Here is a 22,957-nt window from a genome sequence, read left to right as displayed (position 1 = left end):
AAGTTTTTCGGTCTTGGCCTCTTGGGACATTTACCAAAAAATAAATAAATAAATAAATAAATCCGGTGACCTGATTACGTACAATAGTGAGGACTATTGTTGCGGGTTTTCAGGGTCGCGTTTTTATTTTATTTTCTTTTTTTTTCTTTTTTTTCTTTTTTTTCTTCTTTTTCTTCCTCTTTTGTTATTTTTATTTTTTGTTTTGTTTTGTTTTTTTTTTGGTTTTTTTTTGGTTTTTTTTGTGTGTGTGTGTGTGTGTGTGTGTGTGTGTGTGTGTGTGTGTGTGTGTGTGTGTGTGTGTGTGTGCGTATGTGTGTGTGTGCGTGCGTGCGTGCGTGTGAACGGGGCGGTGCGAGGTTTGTGTAAATTTGAGTTGATTGCGTGCATTTAAGAGTTTTGGCGGGCTCTTCTTTTTCCCTTCCATTCTTTAAGCTCGCGCACCGAAAAGAACACCTACTCCCATTCCGCCTTCGTCTCACGTCCCAAACAAGAAGGACAAAAAAATACATCTAGTTGATCCACAAGTCAACAGCCGGGAAGGGTCCTGGTTGGTTGGGTGGGTGGCGACAGGTGGTTCTTCGGTTGGCTAAACTTTGGTTCATTTTTGCTAAAGATGATTTTATTTAGGCACAGCCAAAAATGGAAGAAAAAAACGAATTAAAATCCATTACTTTTGAGCAACTTTTTTTTTTCCAGAAAGATAAAAGCCTGATTTTTATCATAAGAAAAGCAGAATAATAATAAAAAAACTTTTTCTTTTATTTTTAATAGAATTTTAAATTCAAAATTAAAAAAAAAAAAAAAACACAATTCACCGCCATTTTTGTCTTGATGGATAACATATTCAAATATTTTTCTAAAAGATCTTTTAATCATTTTTTTTTTAATCTAAATAAGATTGAAGATGATTTTCTATAAGATTATGCGAACATATTATAACATAAGTACCTGAATGTTAAATAATCCCATCTTTTATCTTAATATATAGATTTTAATTTAAAAAAATCCAAAACCTAATGATAGCTTGGAAGAAACTACGGTAGCATTTACAGGACTAAATGGAGTTCATTTAGTCCTGTAAATTTCCATGTATTTTTAACGTTTGTTTTGAGGATTAAGTGGAGAATGAAGTTTATCAGATTTAATTCTTTTTCATAAGCGACACACACACACACACACACACACACACACACACACACATACATATATATATATATATATATATATATATATATATATCACGTAATGACAAATTTTCGAAAGAAATTATCGTATTTTTATCAAAATGCGCAATTATTTATCGATTTTTTTTTCTTTTTTGGTACCGATTCTTCAAAGCATTTCCTATTTAATGGTATATTAGCAATATTAGACTCAGTAAAAGAAAATTATAAATTTATTTTTCAAAGATTTAAAAGCAATGTTTTTCGTAAAAATAACGAATATATATATATTTTTTAATAATTTGAAAGATAATAATTATCATTAACATATTCAACGAATTTCACACTTCAAAACAAAAAAGATGAAAAATTAAACACATTCAAAATTCGGATTTTCAACATACGTGCACAAATGTTTTTTGTTTTTTTTGTATTGTTTTATCTACAATTCTCGCCCTCCCCACAGTGCAATATATTTTGTTCAGTTTCGGCTGATTATTTTAAGTATATTTGTAACCACAAATAAAGAAGTGGGGTTTTAGGCAAAGAAATATATAAATGTCGATTATGAAAAAATAAGTACACCGTTATAAAGTTCATTCTTTACTTAATAATCGGTGAAAATTTCATATTGATTGGATAATTACTTGATTTTTTTGTAGATTTTTAAAGAGAGACTACGTCAAAAAATACTTACTCTTTCCTTCCGTTTTGGTCGCGCCTAATTTTATTATTTAAAAAAATTAACGAATTTTGAAAGACACATTTAATCACAGAAAAGTTTTGTATATCAAACGTAGTAGCAAGTCCCGGGAAACAGTGATGCGACGATTCCAATATTTTTCCCGATTCCGATACAATTAATATTCTGTTTTAAATTCCCGATTCCGGTTCAATTGTGTTTATTAAGATAGAATCAACAGATTGATTTTTTAAATATGTGCTTTTAAATATAAACTACATTACTTCCTAAAATTTCATGTCGAAAGCAGTAATATATCCAAAAATTATGAAAATTCATCGATTAGAACAATTGTTATTGTGTTTTTAATTAAAAAAAATCTTATCGCTATGGTCTAAATCAGTAAGTCAGCCATTAGAGTGTTGAAAAGGGAGATTAGAATATATCCTGTATTCGCAATCTTCAAGGTTTTTACATGTAGAGAAAATGCAATTTTCCCCAATTTTCCGTAAAAATTACTTTAAATAATTTTCTACTCGATAAATTTTCGTATTTTTTGGATATATTACTATTTTCGACATGACAGTTGTGTAAGTACTGTTATTTATTTATTTATTTTTTTAACTTAAAACCACATATTTAAAAAAAAATTGATCTGTTTACTTAACAAGTACCGATACAATTACCGATTCCGATTCTTTAAGAACTTCTACTTATTTTTATTTTTTTAACTTTTTTTTTCAGATTACCGTAAAAACCAATGCAATATGTGCATTTGTTTTCTGCAAACATAAATAATAAGATTTATGGAAGCATCTATAGATTTCATTTTTGACTGGTAGTTTAAAATCATTTCTCATTTCATCACTAGTATCAGCAATGGAAATGAGATGTTTTATTTGGTAAGTCTTGCAGAATTCTTTGAACTCTGAAGAAGTAAATTGCATGGCATTGTCACTAACAAGGCAATTAACAACACCAAAATGAGCGAACAGCTCATGGAGGAAACTAATGGCTACCACTGTGGTGAGTTTCTTACATCTTAGCACCTCTGGCCATTTAGAGAAATTATCCACCACTAAAAATCCTCTAGTTGTTCTTCAAAGTCTATATGTATTGTAGACCACGATTTTGGGGTTTTGACCAGTTTGTGAGTAATGGGTGATGCCTTTGTTGACAAGGCACAACCTTTAAACCAGATTCTCATGATATCTTGGTGCATGGACAGCCAGTAAACAAAACTGCGCAACAGGCATTTCATCTGGTTAGTGCCGGGATGAAATGTTTCATTATTCTCTTTTGTAGAGTTTTAGAGATATAATGACTCTCACTATAAAATAAGACGTTGCCGCAGACTGAGTAGATGTCTGTAATACAATCCTCTTATGCTAATTTTTGCTTTGAAATTCTCCAAAAAATTTTTTTAACATATAAAATAATTGTTTTCGGTATCGGAAAATAGGTAGAAATTTTTCTGATTCCAATACCGATTCCAATTCCGATTTTTCCAGTTTCCGATTTCGATTCCGATTAATCGTTCCAACACTACCGGAAACATAAACCAGAAAGAGCATCCGGAAATAAATTATACGCTACCTATTATGGCTAGGAAGAGGAAAGAAATGTGCGACAAATCGATCGAAAGATAAAGAGGGGGAAATAAACGCGAGTAAGAAAGAAAGAAAGAAAGAAAGAAAGAAAGAAAGAAAGAAAGAAAGAAGGGTACTTGTACAGTTTAGTCAAGACATTAAAAAATGAAAATATCGAGAAAAAAAAGATTATATTTTACGTATCTGTTTTGGACTGAAGATCTCTGAAAAAAAAATCATTTAATTTGATCGAGTAGTTTTTATTTTACAGCAGAAAAACAAGTTTTTATGAGAGCACGTTGAAGTCAGCCATTACGAAATTTGTTGAACACGCCAAAGGGAGATAACTCCAGCTAAAGCGCCGACACTCCCTCCTCATCTTTATTACTAGTTTTACTTCTTAAAAATCGAACCTTTTGCTCGGTATCATAAATTGTTTTTTCGCTGTAAAATAAAAACTACTTTCAGAGAACTTCATTCCATAACGAGTACGTATAATATAACTTTTCTTTTTCAATATTTTCATTTTTTTATTGTCTTGACTGAAGCGCCGAAAGAAGAAAGGGATAAAGAAAAAAAAAGTAAAATATAGAGAATGATAAACTACAAGAAAATGAAGAAAGAAAAAAAAGCAAACAGCGGTAAAAGTAAGAATGGGTAATATGAAGAAAAAGAAAACGAAAGAAAAAAGAGAAAGAGAAAAGGCAATTGTATGGGAGAAAAATAGATATATCAAGGATGGGAGAGGAGAAGAAGAAGAAGAAGAAGAAGAAGAAGAAGAAAGAAAGAAAGAAAGAAATGGATAAAGAAAAAGAAAAAGGATAAATAAATGAGACAAAATACAGCCATTTAAAGAAAAAAGAAAGAAAATGAAACAGAAAGAAAAGAAGACACAGCGAATAAAAAAGAAGACAAAGAGGAATTAGGAAAAATAAGAAAGAAATACTATAAGTAAAAGAAAGAAACAAAAGGAAAGAAAAAGAAGAAAAGAAATAAAGGAAATAAATAAAAAAAATAAATAAATAAAAAGAAAAGAAAAAAGAAAGAAAAAACAGTAGAGAAAGAGAAAAAATAGAATTCCTCTCTCTCTCTCTCTCTCTCTCTCTCTCTCTCTCTCTCTCTCTCTCTCTCTCTCTCTCTCTCTCTCTTCTTCCCAAGATCTAGATCTAGAACTATCCGAAACTAACGCATGTCAAAATTGCTCCCAGTCCTATGAGTTACAAAAGGTCGGCCTAACTATTGCGTGGGTGAATATATATTACAATCTTCCAAATGGGGGAAGAGTTTGCTTATGAGTGACCCCATTCCACAATCAAAAGTGGAGCGGGAGGGTCGCTTAGGGATTTGAGTGTTAGTTAGGTGGGAGAGGCCGATTGTACCAATTCACAGACTTTAAAGATGTTGTGCGTGTTTGCAGGATCGTCTTAAACGGCATTATAAGCCCCTAAACAAAATATTATTGCACTTAAAACCCCATCTACACGCCCACCCAAAGAAAGGTATATATATATATATATATATATATATATATATATATATATATATATATATATATATATACCTTTCTCGCTAGATTCAGCCACTCTGATGTGTCGTAGACGACGAAACACGTGTTAGTGGATAATTATATTTAAAAAATAATATATATATATATATATATATATATATATATATATATATATATATATATATATATATATATATATATATATATATATATACCGCTTCCCATGTGGGGGTACCAAATTGGTTAAAGGGAAAATTATTCCCAACTCGCATATAGGTAAAAAATGCACTTTTTTAAATAATTGAATTCATTCAAAAATGTATCGCAAAAACAAAAACAAATAACATCTCTCTCTCTCTCTCTCTCTCTCTATATATATATATATATATATATATATATATATATATATATATATATATATATATATATATATATATCATATTTATTGGCACGGTAAAATAAAAGTTAAATTTTGTCTAATAAATTCTAAAAAGGGATTAAATTAAAGAAAATAACAAAGTATATTATGTATTTTTAACTGGCCTTTCCGATGCAGCAATCAGATTTTAGAAAAAATAAATAACAAAGGAACAACAAACATAATTGCAAAAAACCCTTGTTCAAAATAATTGGCACGGCTTTGTTTTTCTTTTAGTATCAGTATAATATCAATCAATTTCCGGTTTACGTGCTTTCTGAACTTTTTTAAAGCCATATTATGCTTGTTTAACGCTAATTCAGTGAATAATTTTTTTTCAGATAATTTTTAGATAGCGATTTATTTAAACTATTATAAGTGACTAAATTATAATTTTCAATCGCCATGGTTAAAACTAAGGAACACAGCGAAGACGTCAGGAAGCTTGTTGTAGCATGCCATACCAATGGGGAGGGCTATGATAAGATTTCAAAGAAGCTAAACCTTCCCAAATCCACTGTTAGAGCCATAATAAACAAGTTCAAATCGCAAGGCCACGTTATGAGTTTAGAGGGTAGAGGGAGAAAAAGGATTCTTTCCCCAAGAGATGAACGGAAAATTGTTCGACAAGTAAAACAAAACCCAAGAATCTCTGTTGGGGAGATTGTTGATGAACAGAGCACCTCTGGAGTGAATGTATCTCGACATACAGTTGGTAGAGTTTTGAAGAGAGCTGGTTTAAAAGCATGTCGTCCGAGAAAGACTCCCTTATTGAAGCCTATGCACCTGAAAGCAAGGCTAGCCTTTGCAAAACGTCATATTGATAAAGATGTTGCATTCTGGAAACGTGTTCTATGGACTGACGAAACGAAAATAGAGTTATTTGGCCATAATAAAGTGTCTTATATTTACAGAAAATCTGGCGAAGCTTTCCTGCCTAAGAACACCATAGCCACAGTGAAGCACGGTGGAGGCAGTTTGATGTTTTGGGGATCCTTTGCTGCCTCTGGACCAGGGCGACTTGTTAAGGTCACAGGTAGCATAAAAAAGGAAGATTATGTTAAAATATTGGATGAAAACCTGAAAGACTCTGCTAAAGAGCTCTCACTTGGTCGTCGTTGATGGTTCATGCAAGATAATGACCCAAAGCATTCGGCTAAACTGACTAAGAAATGGCTTGGGGACAATCATATTAATGTTTTGGAGTGGCCATCACAAAGCCCAGACCTTAATCCAATTGAAAATTTATGGAGAACATTAAAATTGAGGGTAATGCAAAGGAAGCCTAAGAATCTTATTCAATTTGAGGATTATTGTCAGGAAGAGTGGGCTAAAATTACTACTGAAGAGTGCAACAACTTGGTTGTAAACTATGAAAAGCGACTGAGGAAGGTAATCAAGGCCAAAGGCTATACAATTGATTATTAAATAAATCGTGCCAATAATTTTGAACGAGGGTTTTTTGCAATTATGTTTGTTGTTCCTTTGTTATTTATTTTTTTCTAAAATCCGATTGCTGCATCGGAAAGGCCAGTTCAAAATACATAATATACTTTGTTATTTTCTTTAATTTAATTTAATCCCTTTTTTAGAATTTATTAGACAAAATTTAACTTTTATTTTACCGTGCCAATAAATATGATCATCACTGTATATATATATATATATATATATATATATATATATATATATATATATATATATTGGTGCAAAAATAATGTCGTTTTTTGAAGTTGTTGAACGTTAAAAAGCATTGTTTTTGCACCAACCTAATATATATATATATATATATATATATATATATATATATATATATATATATATATATATATATATATATTACAAGAAGTACAAATGAACATTGTTAAAGTAAAATTTACAAGTAAAATGTATTATTCTACAGAATACCTCAAACAATATAAACAATTTTAGGTATTCTGACGAAAAATAAATTTTACATGTAAATTTTTATGATGCTTCCTGTGTCAAGTTTTACTTCTTATTGTCGTCGTATTGAGCGTTATTTTTTTTTTATTGGGAGTAATACGTATATATATATATATATATATATATATATATATATATATATATATATATATATATATATGTATATGTATATATATACGTATATATATATGTATATATATATATATGTATATATATATGTATATATATATGTATATATATGTATGTATATATATGTATGTATATATATGTATATATATATATATATATATATATATATATATATATATATATATATATATATATATATAGTTTGGTGGTTTAATTTTAAATTCTGAAAAAAAAACATATAGATGCATATATTTGATTTAAGAATTTATTGTTTGGCAAAGGAATATATAGAAAGGGTTACTTTAATTTCCTTAATCCATGGATTTTCAACACAATGGATCATATCATCAGAATAAATGAAATGCAGTTAGCAAAATGATCTCCTTGAAAGTATTACTTCAAGTAATATCTATCAGGATTTTCATCTGAATTCTCTCAGTACCTGATATATATATATATATATATATATATATATATATATATATATATATATATATATATATATATATATATATATATATATATAGTAGCTTTACATACCCGGCGTTGCCAGGTAAAAAAAAAACAATACTGAGCGTAGGTTTAGTTAAAATAGTATTTAAGATACATTAATTATCCTAACTTGTTACGATTTTCCTGAAAGCTGACAATATTTTGAATTTTTTTTAAGCCTAAAACATAGTCATCTGCATCTATGAAATTCAAACAGGGAATTAAAACCTCTTAGCTTAAAAGGAAATAACTCATAGGTTAAATAAAAACTTCTGTTCTCAAACGGAGCTGATGCTAGTTATGCTAATAATTAAAAACGAATTAAATGTAAAATAAATTAAAAAGAAATCGAATAAATGAACGCTGAATATAATATTTCTGAATAGAATATTTTAAGCAATTCTATCACTAATGTCCATTAAAACTTTGGAGCTAATTAATAAAGCAGATTCTCTTAAATTTAACATGCAGATGAAAAGAAATCATGCAGAAATAAAAGACTATGATTCCGTTTTCAGTGTTTAAATCTATTTACGAAACGGTGTGAATCTTTTGTATATGTTAATCAAATTGTGAACAAAGAGGAATACGACTTTATCATATATATATATATATATATATATATATATATATATATATATATATATATATAAAAGTGAACGTGTCTGTCTGTCTGTGTACATTTCCCTACGCAATAACTCTGTCAATTTTTAGTCTATAGACTCGAAATTTTAAATACCGGATACTGAGATTTGGGAAAATCGATGTGACGGGTGTCAGCCAGGAATTTTGCTGGTAAGGGGTCAAATTTCAACGATTTGACCTTTAAGAACTCTACCAAACTCCTCCGACAATTTTGGGTCTAGACACTTGAAATTTTAGATATAGGTTCCTTGAACCTGGATCTAACTTAATAAAGTGATTCGAGCCCGAAACTATAAATTTTAAGGGGTCATAATAGGGGTCAAAGTTTAAAAAAAATTGACGTTTTTTTTTTTGCTCAACATGCACCTCCAAACACCCGGGCAACGCCGGGCTGAAATGCTAGTATATATATATATATATATATATATATATATATATATATATATATATATATATATATATATATATATACATATTGCTAGTTATCGTTTCAAAACCAGAAGAAGCATTTATTTCACATTTCATATCTAAACGTACGTCTTACACGCATTTCGTTGAATAGCAGGGATAATTCCTGTTTGTTTCTATTGCGATCCGGTCCTGGATATGACCTTAAACTATATCCGATAGTGAGGCCTCAGCTTACGGGATTTGGGGAGTGTAGAACCACCCTTTAATTCCATTGCTCTCAAGTCTACTCTGACCCGGAGTGATAGTACCTTTTACCAACTTTAAACCAACTATAATATAAACCAACTTGAAAAAAAATATATATATATATATTCTATTAAAAACATTTTTTCTTCAAAATCACTGGATTCGGCATTAAATAATCTACAAAGGGTTGATATGCCGTAAAACAAAACCAACCAACCAACCAAACAATCTATTGCGATCCATCTGTTCTATTTGGCGAGATAATGTTCGAGCGTTCTGTTCGAGTGTAAAAAAGAAATTCGCCATAGTCGCGAATGTTTTCGACTTCCATGAGTCGTCTCCAGGCGTGTGATGATTTAAAAAATTGCGTTTAGTGAATTTATTGAAACAGTTCATGAAGATAAATATAACTGGGATGGTAATTTTTTTTTTTAATTTCGAGGTATACATTTCTTTTTCAAAAAGAAAACAGACCAAAAATATGCTGCACAACGGAACAACGAATCCCTGTAAGCTGCATTGTTAACAGCTTCTTAAGCACTTACATACCAGATGCCAACATTCCCCTGCATTTTATTGAAACCAACCGAGAGCTCTTTTTAGTATCCTCGCTGTTCCATTAAGTGCAATTGTCTGGATTTCTCTTACACTTAATTCACCGGGAATATTAGTTAGGTAGCGCTTCAGGTTCTGTAGCACCTATAATAACTGGCATGATTGATATCTCCCTAAGATTCCAGTTTCTTTTCATATCATACATGAGACCTTGTGTGTGTGTGCGTGTGTGTGTGTGCGCGCGCGTGCGTGTGCGTGTGTTATGAGGTCACTGTGGCTTTTTCAGAAGCATCTGTTCTTTTATCAAAGATATTCCTAGAATAGAATTTTTATTCGTAAAATCAAAGAATATTTTGGTATTTGTTGCCCGAATCACATCTTTGTTGTTTCTCTGCCGTAAACATTATGGAGTCGGTTAGAGGAACTACGTTTGTTTATCTTAAAACGTCAAACGCCTTGCCAAATAAAGAGGCGATATGATGCGTGTCTAAAGGAATAACGAGACGTGAGTTATAAATAATTTATTCTCTTTCCAAACAAACTACAGACCAACCCTCGAGTCCATATTAACGCGCCTCTGTACAGGGATAGTCAAACACGAGGCCAGATTTTTTATGCCAGTAAATTGTTCATTATTGAAATAGCCTTTTCCCTGTCGGCTGAGGTTTAATCTTGGTCCTGTGCAGTTCTAGGGGATCCACCCTCTAAGGTTTTGCTTTCTCACCCTTGGAGAATTGGTTAGTTTACTGCTAATCGTCTGAGCCGCATCTACCGGGTAACACTGACGGGGACGCTCAGGCATTTTTTTGAAATTCCAAAGTTCTCTTCCTCTAGGGCGCTGGTTTCTCAAATCCCACTTTCTCAACCTTTGATGTGATACCATAATACTCAGTTTGCTGCATCTTATCATAACAAAGGTCCATACAACATTTCTGTCAGATCGTCCCAGTAGTTTCCGAGAAAATGTGGAATTGACAGATGATGATGATGATGATGGGAAATATAATATAGACAATGTTTTGTATATGTTCTTGTATAGGATTCGTTTGTAGATTAATTTGAATTGGACGAGATGTTTCTTACATACAACAACTCGTATTCCCGAATGGTCAACCATTTACTGCTAGCCAGACTGAATATTGCTTAACTACGATAATCTTAAGGGAACTAGAGAAATAGTTTTATCGTTTAAATGTTGCACAGAAAGTAGCTATTATATGTTAGATTATTATTATTATTATTATTATTATTATTGTTATTATTATTGTTATTATTATTATTATTATTATTATTGTTGTTGTTGTTGTTGTTATTATTATTGTTGTTGTTGTTATTATTATTATTGTTATTATTATTATTGTTATTATTATTATTGTTGTTGTTGTTATTGTTATTATTATTATTGTTATTGTTATTATTATTGTTGTTGTTGTTGTTGTTGTTGTTGTTGTTGTTGTTATCATTATAGTAGTCTCAACTTTGGATGTTTTTAGATGGATTTTTTTCTTGAACATCAGGTCAATTCCTTTAACTTCAGACATTCAAGCTATACATTAACATTATCGCCGTTCCTAACAGGCAAGCCTTTTGCAAAATTGGGGAAAAAATTGTCTTGTCAATCTGATTAAGCCATTTATGGTGGCTTTTTGTTATGATCCCAAGTTTTTCAATTACAATGGGAATCACCTCGACTTTCTTACAGTTCGAGGTCTTGGCATTGTATTATTATTATTGTTGTTGTTGTTGTTGTTGTTGTTGTTTCATAGCAGTCTCAACTTTCTGATGTTTTTATATTTTTAGTCATTTATTTTTTCTCAGCTTTGGTTAAGATATTTAATGGCCCTGTCGGTGGGGCATTAGAATACGCCGACTGCCCCCTGCAGAGGGTAAAAGTCCCTCAATGGGGCCCTGGATATGACCTTAAACTATATCCAGTGGTGAGGCCCCAGCTTTAATTACCATTGGTGAGGCCCCAGCTTTAATTACCATTGCTCCCAGGTCCACTCTGACCCGGAGTGGTAGTACCTGTTAGGGTCCCAACTATGGGTTAAATAGAAACCGACGTGAAAACAACAAATATATTCTATTAAAAAAATTTTTCTTCAAAATCTTTGGATTCGGCATTAAATAACCCGAAAAGGGTTGATATGCCGTAAAACAAAAACAACCAACCTAAGATATTTAAGCTATACATTAACACTTTTGCTGTTCCCAACGGGCAAGCCTTTTGTAAAATAGGAAAAGGAATTGTCTTGACAATCTTATTAAGCCATTTATGGTGGCTTTTTGATATGGTCCCAAGCGTTCCAATTACAATAGGAATCACCTTGACTTCTTTACATTTCCAGATTCTAACTAATTCCTATTTTAGATTTTGGTATTATTTTTTTTTCTTGTTCTTTCTATCGCACTCTGGTATTGAAAGGACAGGCTACGTCAATGATTGGGCAAGTTCTCTTGTTTTTATTTAGTAAAATTATGTCAAGTTTGGAGTGTTCAAGGACCTTTCAGACTGCATGCGCATATCCCAAAGAAGTTTGACATTGTCGTTTTCCTGAACCACTTCATTTTATCATCATTATTATTATTATTATTATTATTATTATTATTATTATTATTATTATTATTCACTTACTAAGGGACCATCAGCAGCGATCACTCACTGGCAACAACCTGTGGTATTCCCTGGGGTCTGAGTTACAATAAGTCTTCTTCGTTTCTGCAGATTTCCAATACTCTTTATCACTCTCAATAACCAGCTCAGATAATTCACATAATCGCAACAGCCGCTTACCTTTGATTTCTCGCAAGCAATGACCATTGGTATTCTTTGATGTTTTAAGTGTCAGTTTCACAGTCTCGTATTTTTATTAGCATCGAAATTCGTGAAATCTTTCATTTTTCTATCAAATCGATTGATTACCTGCTCTAGTTGGGGATCCATCGCGGTGCACCGGGAGGAAGCCTTATATGCTTCTCCGCAGTGACTTAGTCCACAATACATTATAGTTTACATTGCACTGTAGAGAAACTACTGTTGATTTTACAAAATTATTTTTATATATAATGGCTTGAATTAAAGTTTAAAATGAAAAAAAAAAATCAAGCATCATTGTTCAATTGTACTTCAAACAGAAACATTCATTTCGAACGCGCTCTTGTCATATCAAAGAACCTACTGTTGATTTTATATGTCGGGCCTTTCGCCTTGTGTGTTAATAAAACTTCTCAAATGCACCTGTGAGTTATTAGGCCTTGTAAGATGTTAACTTTAGTCAAAATCGATTATCGATATTTATCGAAGATATTCCGATACAAATACTATCTAAGAACACTGCCAGGCACATAAAGTACCTTCCTGTGAAATTTCACAAAAACTGGCCCAGCCGTTTTCGAGTTCATGGGGAACACACACACACACACACACACACACACACACACACACATACACACACACACTCTCTCTCTCTCTCTCTCTCTTTCACTCTCTCTCTCTTTCTTAAACTGTTCTCCTATCGAAAAAAGAGGGTGGGCAACTGGGGTGGCGAGTGTGTGTCTAAGGGGCGGGGCTTCACAAGGACATAAGTAATAGTCCACACTTAGCAACGGGAAGTGATTAAATTAATTTTCCTACCACTAGAGAAGAAAATATAATGGACAAATAATATAGATAATTACAATCCTTCTTATTTTTTGACACAACGCAGGAAGTAGAAGATTCATATTAAAAAGAAAGATTGAATAATAAGAAAAATTAATAATTAAAAAAAAAAAAATGACGAACTTGTATGACGCTGTCCTTCTCCCTGCCTTCCTAAAATTATTATTACTGAAGTTTTTTTTTGTTGTTGTTTTGTTTTTGTTTTTTAAATCTTCGGAAGTACCTAATTTTCTTATAATAATTTGTACGTAATCTTTTGGAAAAGCGATGGCACAACTTCAGGATTATGTTCTATGCGTTACTAATAAAAAGTTCCCATGAATGGAAACGCCTGATTTTGAGTTATATGTCATTGATGTGAATATCTATCTATTTATCTCTCTGTCTATATATCTAGCAACACACACACACACACACACACACACACACACACACACACACACACACACACACACACACACACACATATATATATATGCATATATTCATCAACCTATTAATGCACATGTTTGAAAAATCGATAGCATTATTTTGGGATTATTTTCTATATGTGATATATATATATATATATATATATATATATGTATATATATACATACATATATATATATATACATACATACATATATATATATATATATATATATATATATATATATATGTATATATATATATACATATTAAAAACAGTTCCTATAGACATAAATTTGGACACGTTTGGTTTTCGAATGACAATGCATTCGAATCAAATTCTGACCATATCCTTTTTCCCTACACACATGGGAGCTTGAATCCGTATGTTACATATTAAAAACTTTACGTCAATGGCAACTAAGCCAGCTAGTGTGAATTTTGACAAGGGTCACACTGAGTGCGTGTTGATAACGTAGATTTTCAACCGTTAATACAATCTGTTGGTTCTTCTACTAGTTAATCTACTTTCCCGGGTAACTCCAGAACACGGGTAAGCTAGTGTTTTATAACACATTCATATAATGGCAGCATATCAGTTGAATATTTTAAAAAAAAGTTTTTACTATAGAGGTGTCAGGATAATTAAGTATATGCAAATATATGTACGTTACTGCTTGAGTAAATCTATTTTCCAGAGCAATTCCGGAACATAGGTAAGCTAGTGTTTTATAAAATACATATACGCGTTAATATATATACGTGTAGCGTAATTAGAAGTACTTTTCGGGGTAGTGCTACGATTTCACAAATCTTATCATCTAGACTCCAAGTAGTTCCATTGAAATCTCATGGACTATTATGTGTAAGGCATAGTTGAGAAAAACATCAATGTTAGATATTAAGGAAATTACGTAAGTAGCGATTAAGTTAACTAGTGTGAATTTTGACAATGGTCACACTGAGTACACGATAATAATAATAACCTAGATCTGCAAAACAGAATCGTTCCCCGGGTTTAATCAAGGATGGCTGTCATGTAAGGTCAAAGCTAAACGACGTAGACAAAACAGTGTGATACGACGAATGACGTCACGTTGAGCTGAGAGAAACAAAGATTTTCAGTCTATGAGAGCCGTGCGAAGGAGACATCTACAAGGTATCTTCAATAAGTTTCCAGACTTTTTTTTATATGGGTACATTTATTGAAGGTACACACACGCCACGCAACTCTAGTCCCTTTCGAAGTAATTTCCTCCGGCTGCACTGTTTTTTTTTTTTACATGGCAGTCACTACTTATCAAGGCCCGGAAGCCACTCGGGGATAAGGGCAATTGCGTGTACAGTAATCAATGAGATAATATCGTAGTAATCGTTAGTATTGGAGATTGGATAAAGTGTCTTACTTAAGGGTGCAGTTTATCAAGAATTTGATTATGTTGGACTTGAAGACTTCCAAGTTGTAGTCAGGTGGGAAACAGGCAAACGGAAGAGAATTCCACAGGCGTGCACTTCTAAGAAAGAAGCTTGTTGTGCCGTTCCAACAACTTCTGGAAAGCCCCATTTTAAGTCCTCTTGTGTGAGTGTGTCAATGACCCTCGTCATACTATTGTCTCATAACGATAGCCTCTAAGGTTTTCCTTGGGCTCAGGGGATAACCAAAAGTCACAGAGAGCAGTGTCTTGATGCCCGTCTTGGTCAAATAGTCCAAGGATGGAGTTGTGGACTCCACTCTTGGGACTAACTTCACGCAAATCTTCGGCATCTTCAGTTCCTCACAAATAATTGTGTGTACAGTTCCCACACTGACATCAAACTGTACGCTTATTGTCCCTATAAAAGCTCACGTGTTCTGACTTCCTTATTCCTTCCACAACTCTCATCATCCTTCACACACTCCCTGTCTTCCTTGAATCTCTTATGCCACTCAAAAACTGATGCTCGATTCATGCATGATGGTCCAAAAGCAATTTGTATCATTCCATATATTTCTGTGGAATTTTTTCCAAGTTTAAAACAGAATTTTATGGCATATCGTTTTTCTAAAGTGTCCTCTCGTCCAGATAGCACTTTTGAAATTGACCAGCTGTGACAATCAGGCTTTAGTAGGGTGTATTCCAATTCCTGCTGCAGCTGTTCATTTGAACCTGAAATCATAAAAATTGGTCAGTCATCTCATAAGATGTATAGCAATAACATACTGAATTTTCAAGAGTCTCCGACAATTTTAAATGCCTGTACAAAAGATGTCTGGAAACTTATTTAAGGCACCTCATAAAAATGCGAGTCTGGTTTGTGCGAGTGAGTTGACCAGTAAAGTGCAAAGTGTTACCTCAATGTCTCTATCCATATGTCACCATTTCAGTTCAGAAATTTTATTATAAATTTTCCTAATGTCTGTCTGTCTGTTTGTTTGTGGTTGGGTGTGTGTGTTTATCTTAGCATACAGGCAACCCACCCAGGCAAGTTAGGTACCGAAATGAAGCTTATGACCCAGCGGATGTTTTAGTGATATTTATATCCATGTTTGGTGTATAGAAATAAAAAAAATGCAAAAAAATAACGATTTACTAAACAACGTTTTATTTAATGAATATTTTCCGGTAAAAGAACCCAAGTTTGTCCAGCTGGGCGAACTTGGGTTCTTGTTAACTAAATAGTTAAATAATTAGCTAAGAGAACATTATTCTCTCTCTCTCTCTCTCTCTCTCTTTCTCTGTCTTTCTCTCTCTCTCTCTCTCTCCTGAGTCAATTCATTTTCAAATAAAACCTTTAATAAAACTCTCAGCGAACGTTTCCTTGTGTTCTCTTTCTCCATGCGCGTTAAAGACCTGAAAACGAATAAAGATTGTTTGTTAATGAAAACATTACAAGTATTATCCCCCCCCAAAAATCCTTTTAGTACGCAAAAAAAAATTCTGTCAACGTTTATTATGTTTAAGCCTGATCTTCAGAAAAATTGGAGGCATTTCAATTTTCACAACGAGTTTTCACCCCCTGTTTCACCCTACACATACAACTAAGTTAAACTAAATATAACTCACATTAATCACCCTTACGCTTATCAGCTGTGTTCGAAAATTCATAATGATCGGTTATTTAGGAATTAATCCTATACATACAAAGTGGAACGATAAAATTGTTGCCTTAAAGAAACGAACACTACAGTTTTATTTTAAAACTTTTATTGAAAAAAGCAATTCAGGTAACTTGATTATGTAGTAGAGATGACATCTGTTCAGCCTCAATCACTGCCTCGATTAGGATCCGGAACTGGGAGCATGCCTTTTCCACAAATGCCGGCGGGAACTCGGCAAAATGGCGGTAATCAGGCTGGCTTTGGTGTTGTGGGAGGTCATGTTGGTGATGTTATCGACAGTGAGAGAAGGGTACAAAGCCGTAGCGCTCCTTTTGGAGCCAAGCCTGGGTCTCTTTGAACTTGTGGGCCGGCACCGAATCCTGCTGCCACACCCAGGGTCTGCTAGCGGCCACCTGATTCCACCAGGAGTTCACCACACTTTATAGCACATCCACATCCACTTTGGTGTTAACTTTCTAGCAGACTTCAAAGATGTGAGGTGGCATAATGTGTCCCTCACTTGAAATCACACCAAAGACCATAATCGTGGGTCATCTGATGCGTTGAGCTGTGTCATCAAGCGTTGAACCGTCTGGGTTTGCATTTTGAGGGTGCTGGCAATGGTCCTGTTGTCATAACTTGCATCTATAGAAAAAGCATGAGTTGTACAACGGCGCATCTCGCTCGTTGAACATTGTGTCACTATCAGACATGATAGAACGATCTTAATGCTCTTGGGATTTGTATTCGACTGGCCAACTAGTAGATGGTCTGCAACAACAAAAAAATTTTTTTAAATAAAATAAAAAGAAAAAAGAAAACCAAACGGAAATGGAATCATGTCGTTATTTCTAGGGCGACAATGTTATAGTTTCACTCTCTACAAACTCGTCAACTCGTCCTTCAAGCCATCTCATCCAACATTCTTTCTACAAACTGGTTGATTACATGTAAACAGTCTGAAAAAAAATCCGAATAGAAGGATGTTTTAATTTAAACATTTGGCGTTTCTACACTGTCAGCACGACATTTTGTAAATAGTTTTCAGATAAAAACAATGGTTTCTACTGATTTTTTTTTTCAATTCTAATAAGTCCAATATTGGCTTCGAAATTATGCAGTCGAAATTACCTGAATCTTACTAAATTATTTAAAAAAAAAGCAACTGAAAAATTACGGCCATCCTGTTTAAATCGAAACGGAAAATTACCTCTCTTTTGAACTCTCCTGAGTCTTACGTAAGCAAATACGATCGTTTTCTTCAAATTCTGTTTTCTATTTTCTTTAATAAATAATTTTCTACCTTGTCGATTTTTTTTTTTTTTTGATATAATCATCTTAAAAATACGATGAATACTTAGATACCATTGTTTTCAGGTGAAATTCAGTTTTACGATTTCCGAAATCTTGTTCTGATAGCGTAGAGGCACCAAATATTTTATCATAAAGTTGGGATCAGTTTGTCAGACAATGAGAGTCCTATTAAATGAGGAATTATTTTTTCCACCCTTGTCCAACACATACCGGTTCCCGTTAGATCACTGAAGATAAGCAACGTTAAGCTTGGTCAGTACCATATGGGTGACAAATTTTGGAATACCAAGCGATGTATGTAGGAAGACATCGATACCTCTCTCTGCAATAGTTGCAAAAGCCTAACGTCGGGATATGCATGCGACTGGGGATTGCTTGTGAGTTTAATACGCCCATGGAACATCCGCCTATGGTTAGTGTCGCAGGTTCTTTTTTTTTTCTCTCCTTTCCTTGTCCAAGAATGTGAAGTTAGTGGTTGAAGCACCAACTAAGCTAACAAAATAAGGAGTATCATATTTCTCGTACTCACCTTTGAAATGTTTCGCCATCTTTATGTCTCCCTCGTCAGACCTACTGTTAGAGTACGGTGTCCAGGCCTTCTCTCCATATCTAATTCATCTTGTAATTCTCGTTTCCCTTATTTTCTTATTTAGTCTTTATATTCCATGAACGATGTTTCTGACAATGGGGGGAAAACTGCTGTCTTCTGGGTCAAAATCTATCTCTTGTTGGCAAGTTTTTTTTACCTTGAACTAGTATTTTATTTGATATTTTTAGCTCCTAAAACATCAAGTGGCTTCATGCCTTGTCTGGGGCAATTTCCATAATAAAAATACACGATGTCCAGAGTCTGACGAGAGTTCAAAGACTGGCTACTTGGATGATACAGAATCTATCTATCGGAACTGTCTATGAAAGCCAACTAAAAAAAAACTTAACCTTTCTCCCTTGAGCACCAACGATTACGTGGTGATCTCAGTTTAGTCTACAGTCTCTTCAATGACATTATAATAATATATCCCAGGATCTGTTATTCACACCTGCACCAGAAAAAAGTATATACACTACAGTAAACTAATTCATCGCCGATTTCAATTAAACCGGAGGGCCGCTTTCTCTGTTAGGATCTCTATATTTTGGGATGCTTTCTTTTTTGCTTGCATTTTCACCCCAAACATGGCACAGTGCCACTTTTATCTGGGACATACTTTGCAGGGGTACTATGTAGGGAGTTGAGCGGCAACATGTCTTTTTTACTATTCATTTGAACTTCTGCATGTCAGTACAGTCAGAGAAGCAGGAACCCGGAAGGAAATTCCAAAGTCTAGCAGTCCTGGGGAAGAAACTATTACAGTAGAAGGCTTTCTTACATCTGGGGATTTCTATTGTATAGGGGTGGGATTTTGCTGCTTGGGGGTATTTACGTCGAGGAGGTGCAAGAGATTGTAGTTTGTCAGAACACCTATCATTAAAATACTTGTAAAACAGGCTGAGGGATGGGACAGCAATTGAAGCCTAGCTGACAGTGAAAATGAGGTAATAAATGCACTAACAACGCAACAATTCAAGGTGAATGTGGACATGTGCTAGGCTACTGTGTCCTTTTCTGTGTAAATGTCTACTATCGTTTTCCTACATGGCTTTGAAGCAGGATTGTTTTATTTTTTGCCAAATAAACTGAATTGAATTGAGTAAATGTAAATGATATTAGGTTGGTGTAAAAATAATGTCGTTTTTTTATCAGATGGGTATCCAAATAAAATGTATACACTCTTGAAATTATCTCAACCTGCAACATGAATGCGCTATACCACGTTCCCAAGAGATGTTTAGGAATAAAGAATGACACTTCCAGCAGGGGACATTATCGTCATGACGTAAGAGCATATCTTGATAGTCACCTGCGAAACAGATAGTTAGGACGAAGAGGAAGTATCGAGTACTGTCCACACTCACCGGATTTTACTCCCCCCCCCATCTCATGGATTTCTCTTATTCGGGGGAACGGATGGGGGGCATGTTAAATACAGGGTTCACACCACAAAACGAGCTACAATGAATGAGTTGGCAGCGACCATTGAAAGAAGATGTGTCAACATACTCATTGAACTGATTATGAACGTTTTCGATTCAATCAATGAGCGTTGTCAAATGTTCATGGACCACAATGGCCAATAATTTGAACACTTTCGATAATTAGCTGGTTTCTATATTTGTTCACAGTATTTTGATTAAATAGTGTATACATTTTATTGGGACACCCTATATATATATATATATATATATATATATATATATATATATATATATATATATATATATATATATATATATATATAAACGAATATTCTTACATCACGAATATATGTAATGTTTCTTAGAAATAACTGTTTTTTTTTTTACAAACTAAAAAAAAACGACATTATTTTCGCACCAACGTAATAATTTTATTTAAACATAGGGATTATTAATTTTTCAGTTCAGACATGTTTTTGTTGTTAAAATTGTTTTCAATTTCTATTTCAGGACATTTCGGCTTGGACAGTGAAATAGAGAAAAAGAATCTCCAAGAAAATTAAAATAAACAAAAACAACAACAACAAAAAAACGACCAATTGTCTCACGTGATATGAACATCTTAAGGCGAAAGTAGATTCCAAAATACAATCGACGAGAACTTGAAGAAAAAAAAAAGCGGAAGTGTTAAGCGCCATTGAAACCTCTAAAACACAAGCGAAACTTCTGTACATACAAACGAAAAAAAAAAAAAAAGAAAAAGAACTGCTGGAGGACTTACTTCTACTCGAAATAAGAATAAAAGATAACCAAGTCGCTGAAGGGTTCAAAACAACAAGAAGGCCAACGAGAGCGATAATAAAATAAAAATGGGAGGGAACGCTAGTAAATCTGCTCATAAAAAGAACGCGGCCGAGGCTAAGGATGTCGGCGAAGCCGCCGCCAACCTGAAAGGTAATATTGAGGGCGCAGTCAACGACGCGGGAAAGGGTGTTGCAGATACGGTCACAGATGCCCAAAATACTGTAGCCAGTGGCTTAAATGAAACCAAAGATGGGATAGCAAATGTAGCCGGTGATGTCAAAGCAAGCGCGGAAAAGGGCGTCAATGACGCTAAACAGTGCCTATCTAGTACCGTTGAAGAGACCAAACAGGGCATTGTTAATACTGCAAACGATGCTGTTCAGAGTGCTGTGTCCGCCGTCAACGACGCAACGCAGAACGTGGTTGATACGGCTAACGAGGCCAAACAGGCCGCTGTTTCCGGTTACGAGGAAGTGCGAACAAGTGCAACCAGCAGCTATAACGAGACCAAGAACAGTATCAACAATGCCCGGCAAGAATTTCTTAGCGGGGTCGGCTCGGCGAAGCAGAATGTCACCGATGAAGTAACAGCCGGTTTCAATGCTTTCAAGCAAGAGGCAGAACACGTTAAGAGTTCGGTCGGCGGAAGTCTTCAGGCCACCAAACAGGATATTGATTCAGGAATCGAGGGGCTCAACAAGAGCGTAGCCGATGGCAAGGCTGAAGTTACAGGCGCCGCGGAGAAGACAAAGCAAGAGGCGACGGATATTTCAGCTGGGGCGCTCGGGGCCCTGGGAGGACTGAAGGATAGCCTGCCTAGCGGCGAAGACATCAAGGAAGTCTTGGAACAAGTGAAAAGAACCGGAGAGGAGGAAGTGGAGAAAGTTGTTGAACAGGTTAAAACGAGTGCCGGAAAAACTATTGGAGAGATAAAAAATATTAAAACGCCTTTTAGTTCATAATTTAAAAACTAAGCGTACCATAATTAAAAAATAATAAACACATGCATATACATACACAGACACAAGCACAAACACACACTTACACAAATGCACTAACACACACACATACATAAATACACAAACACACACACACACGCACACACACACACACACACACACACACACACACACACGAAAAAAAGGCAACAAAAAAACAAGGTTTAAATAAAAGAACAACGCTGTAGAATTTGTTGTTATTTTTTTTCTTTTCCGAACTATGAATTTTCACAAAAGTCACAGATACTACACTTTGATCCAAGCTCGAAGGCCAGGACCATTGGGTCAACTAGTGATTATTCACTAGCGGCGACGGACGGTGTTTCCCGGCAATCTGAGTGACAACAAATCTCTCAATATTTCCTTATTATTATAATTGTTATTATTGTTATTGCGAAAAAAAAAAGAAGAAAAAAGAAAAAAAGAAAACATCTCCTTTTCACGAGGTGACGCTAAATACTTGACTCAATAAAACTAGTCTAAAAAATATATGTACTAACCAATTAAAATTAATCAAGTAAAATTAACTTGAATTATGCAACGGTCACCAGATAAAAAAAATTGAACTGAGGACATTTATTTCTGGCTTTATTTTCATTACTTTTTTATATTATTATTTCTCTTCTCTTTCTTTCTGCCTCTCTCTCTCTCTTTCTCTTCCTCTCTGTATCTATCTCTGTATATATATTATGTATACATTCAAATATATATATGCACACAATATATATATATATATATATATATATATATATATATATATATATATATATATATATATATATATATATATTGTTTTTACTATTTTTTTCCCCCAATTATATTTTAAAATATTAAAATCACTGGCTCCGTCCAATGTTTAAAGTTGGCTTCTGCTTGTTTTAATTTGGCAT

The 22,957-nt window shown here is 33.8% G+C and overlaps 1 protein-coding gene across 1 annotated transcript in view; it reads left to right on the top strand.

The window, feature by feature from the left end:
- LOC145265532 (uncharacterized) overlaps window positions 1–22,201 on the top strand; it is a 102,556-nt gene extending 80,355 nt beyond the window's left edge. The window contains exon 2 of the mRNA XM_080121460.1: window positions 20,776–22,201. Coding sequence (XP_079977586.1) covers window positions 21,135–22,031 — 897 coding nt within the window. The 5' untranslated portion in view covers window positions 20,776–21,134 and the 3' untranslated portion in view covers window positions 22,032–22,201. The remainder of the gene's footprint in view (window positions 1–20,775) is intronic.
- Window positions 22,202–22,957: the final 756 nt, after the last annotated feature.

The sequence above is a fragment of the Euprymna scolopes genome, chromosome 40 (assembly GCF_053919585.1).
Source record: "Euprymna scolopes isolate OS-2025 chromosome 40, ASM5391958v1, whole genome shotgun sequence".
NCBI classification, from domain to species: domain Eukaryota; kingdom Metazoa; phylum Mollusca; class Cephalopoda; order Sepiida; family Sepiolidae; genus Euprymna; species Euprymna scolopes.
Note: the sequence above shows the minus strand (reverse complement) of the source record. Positions and strands in the feature narration are given on the sequence as shown.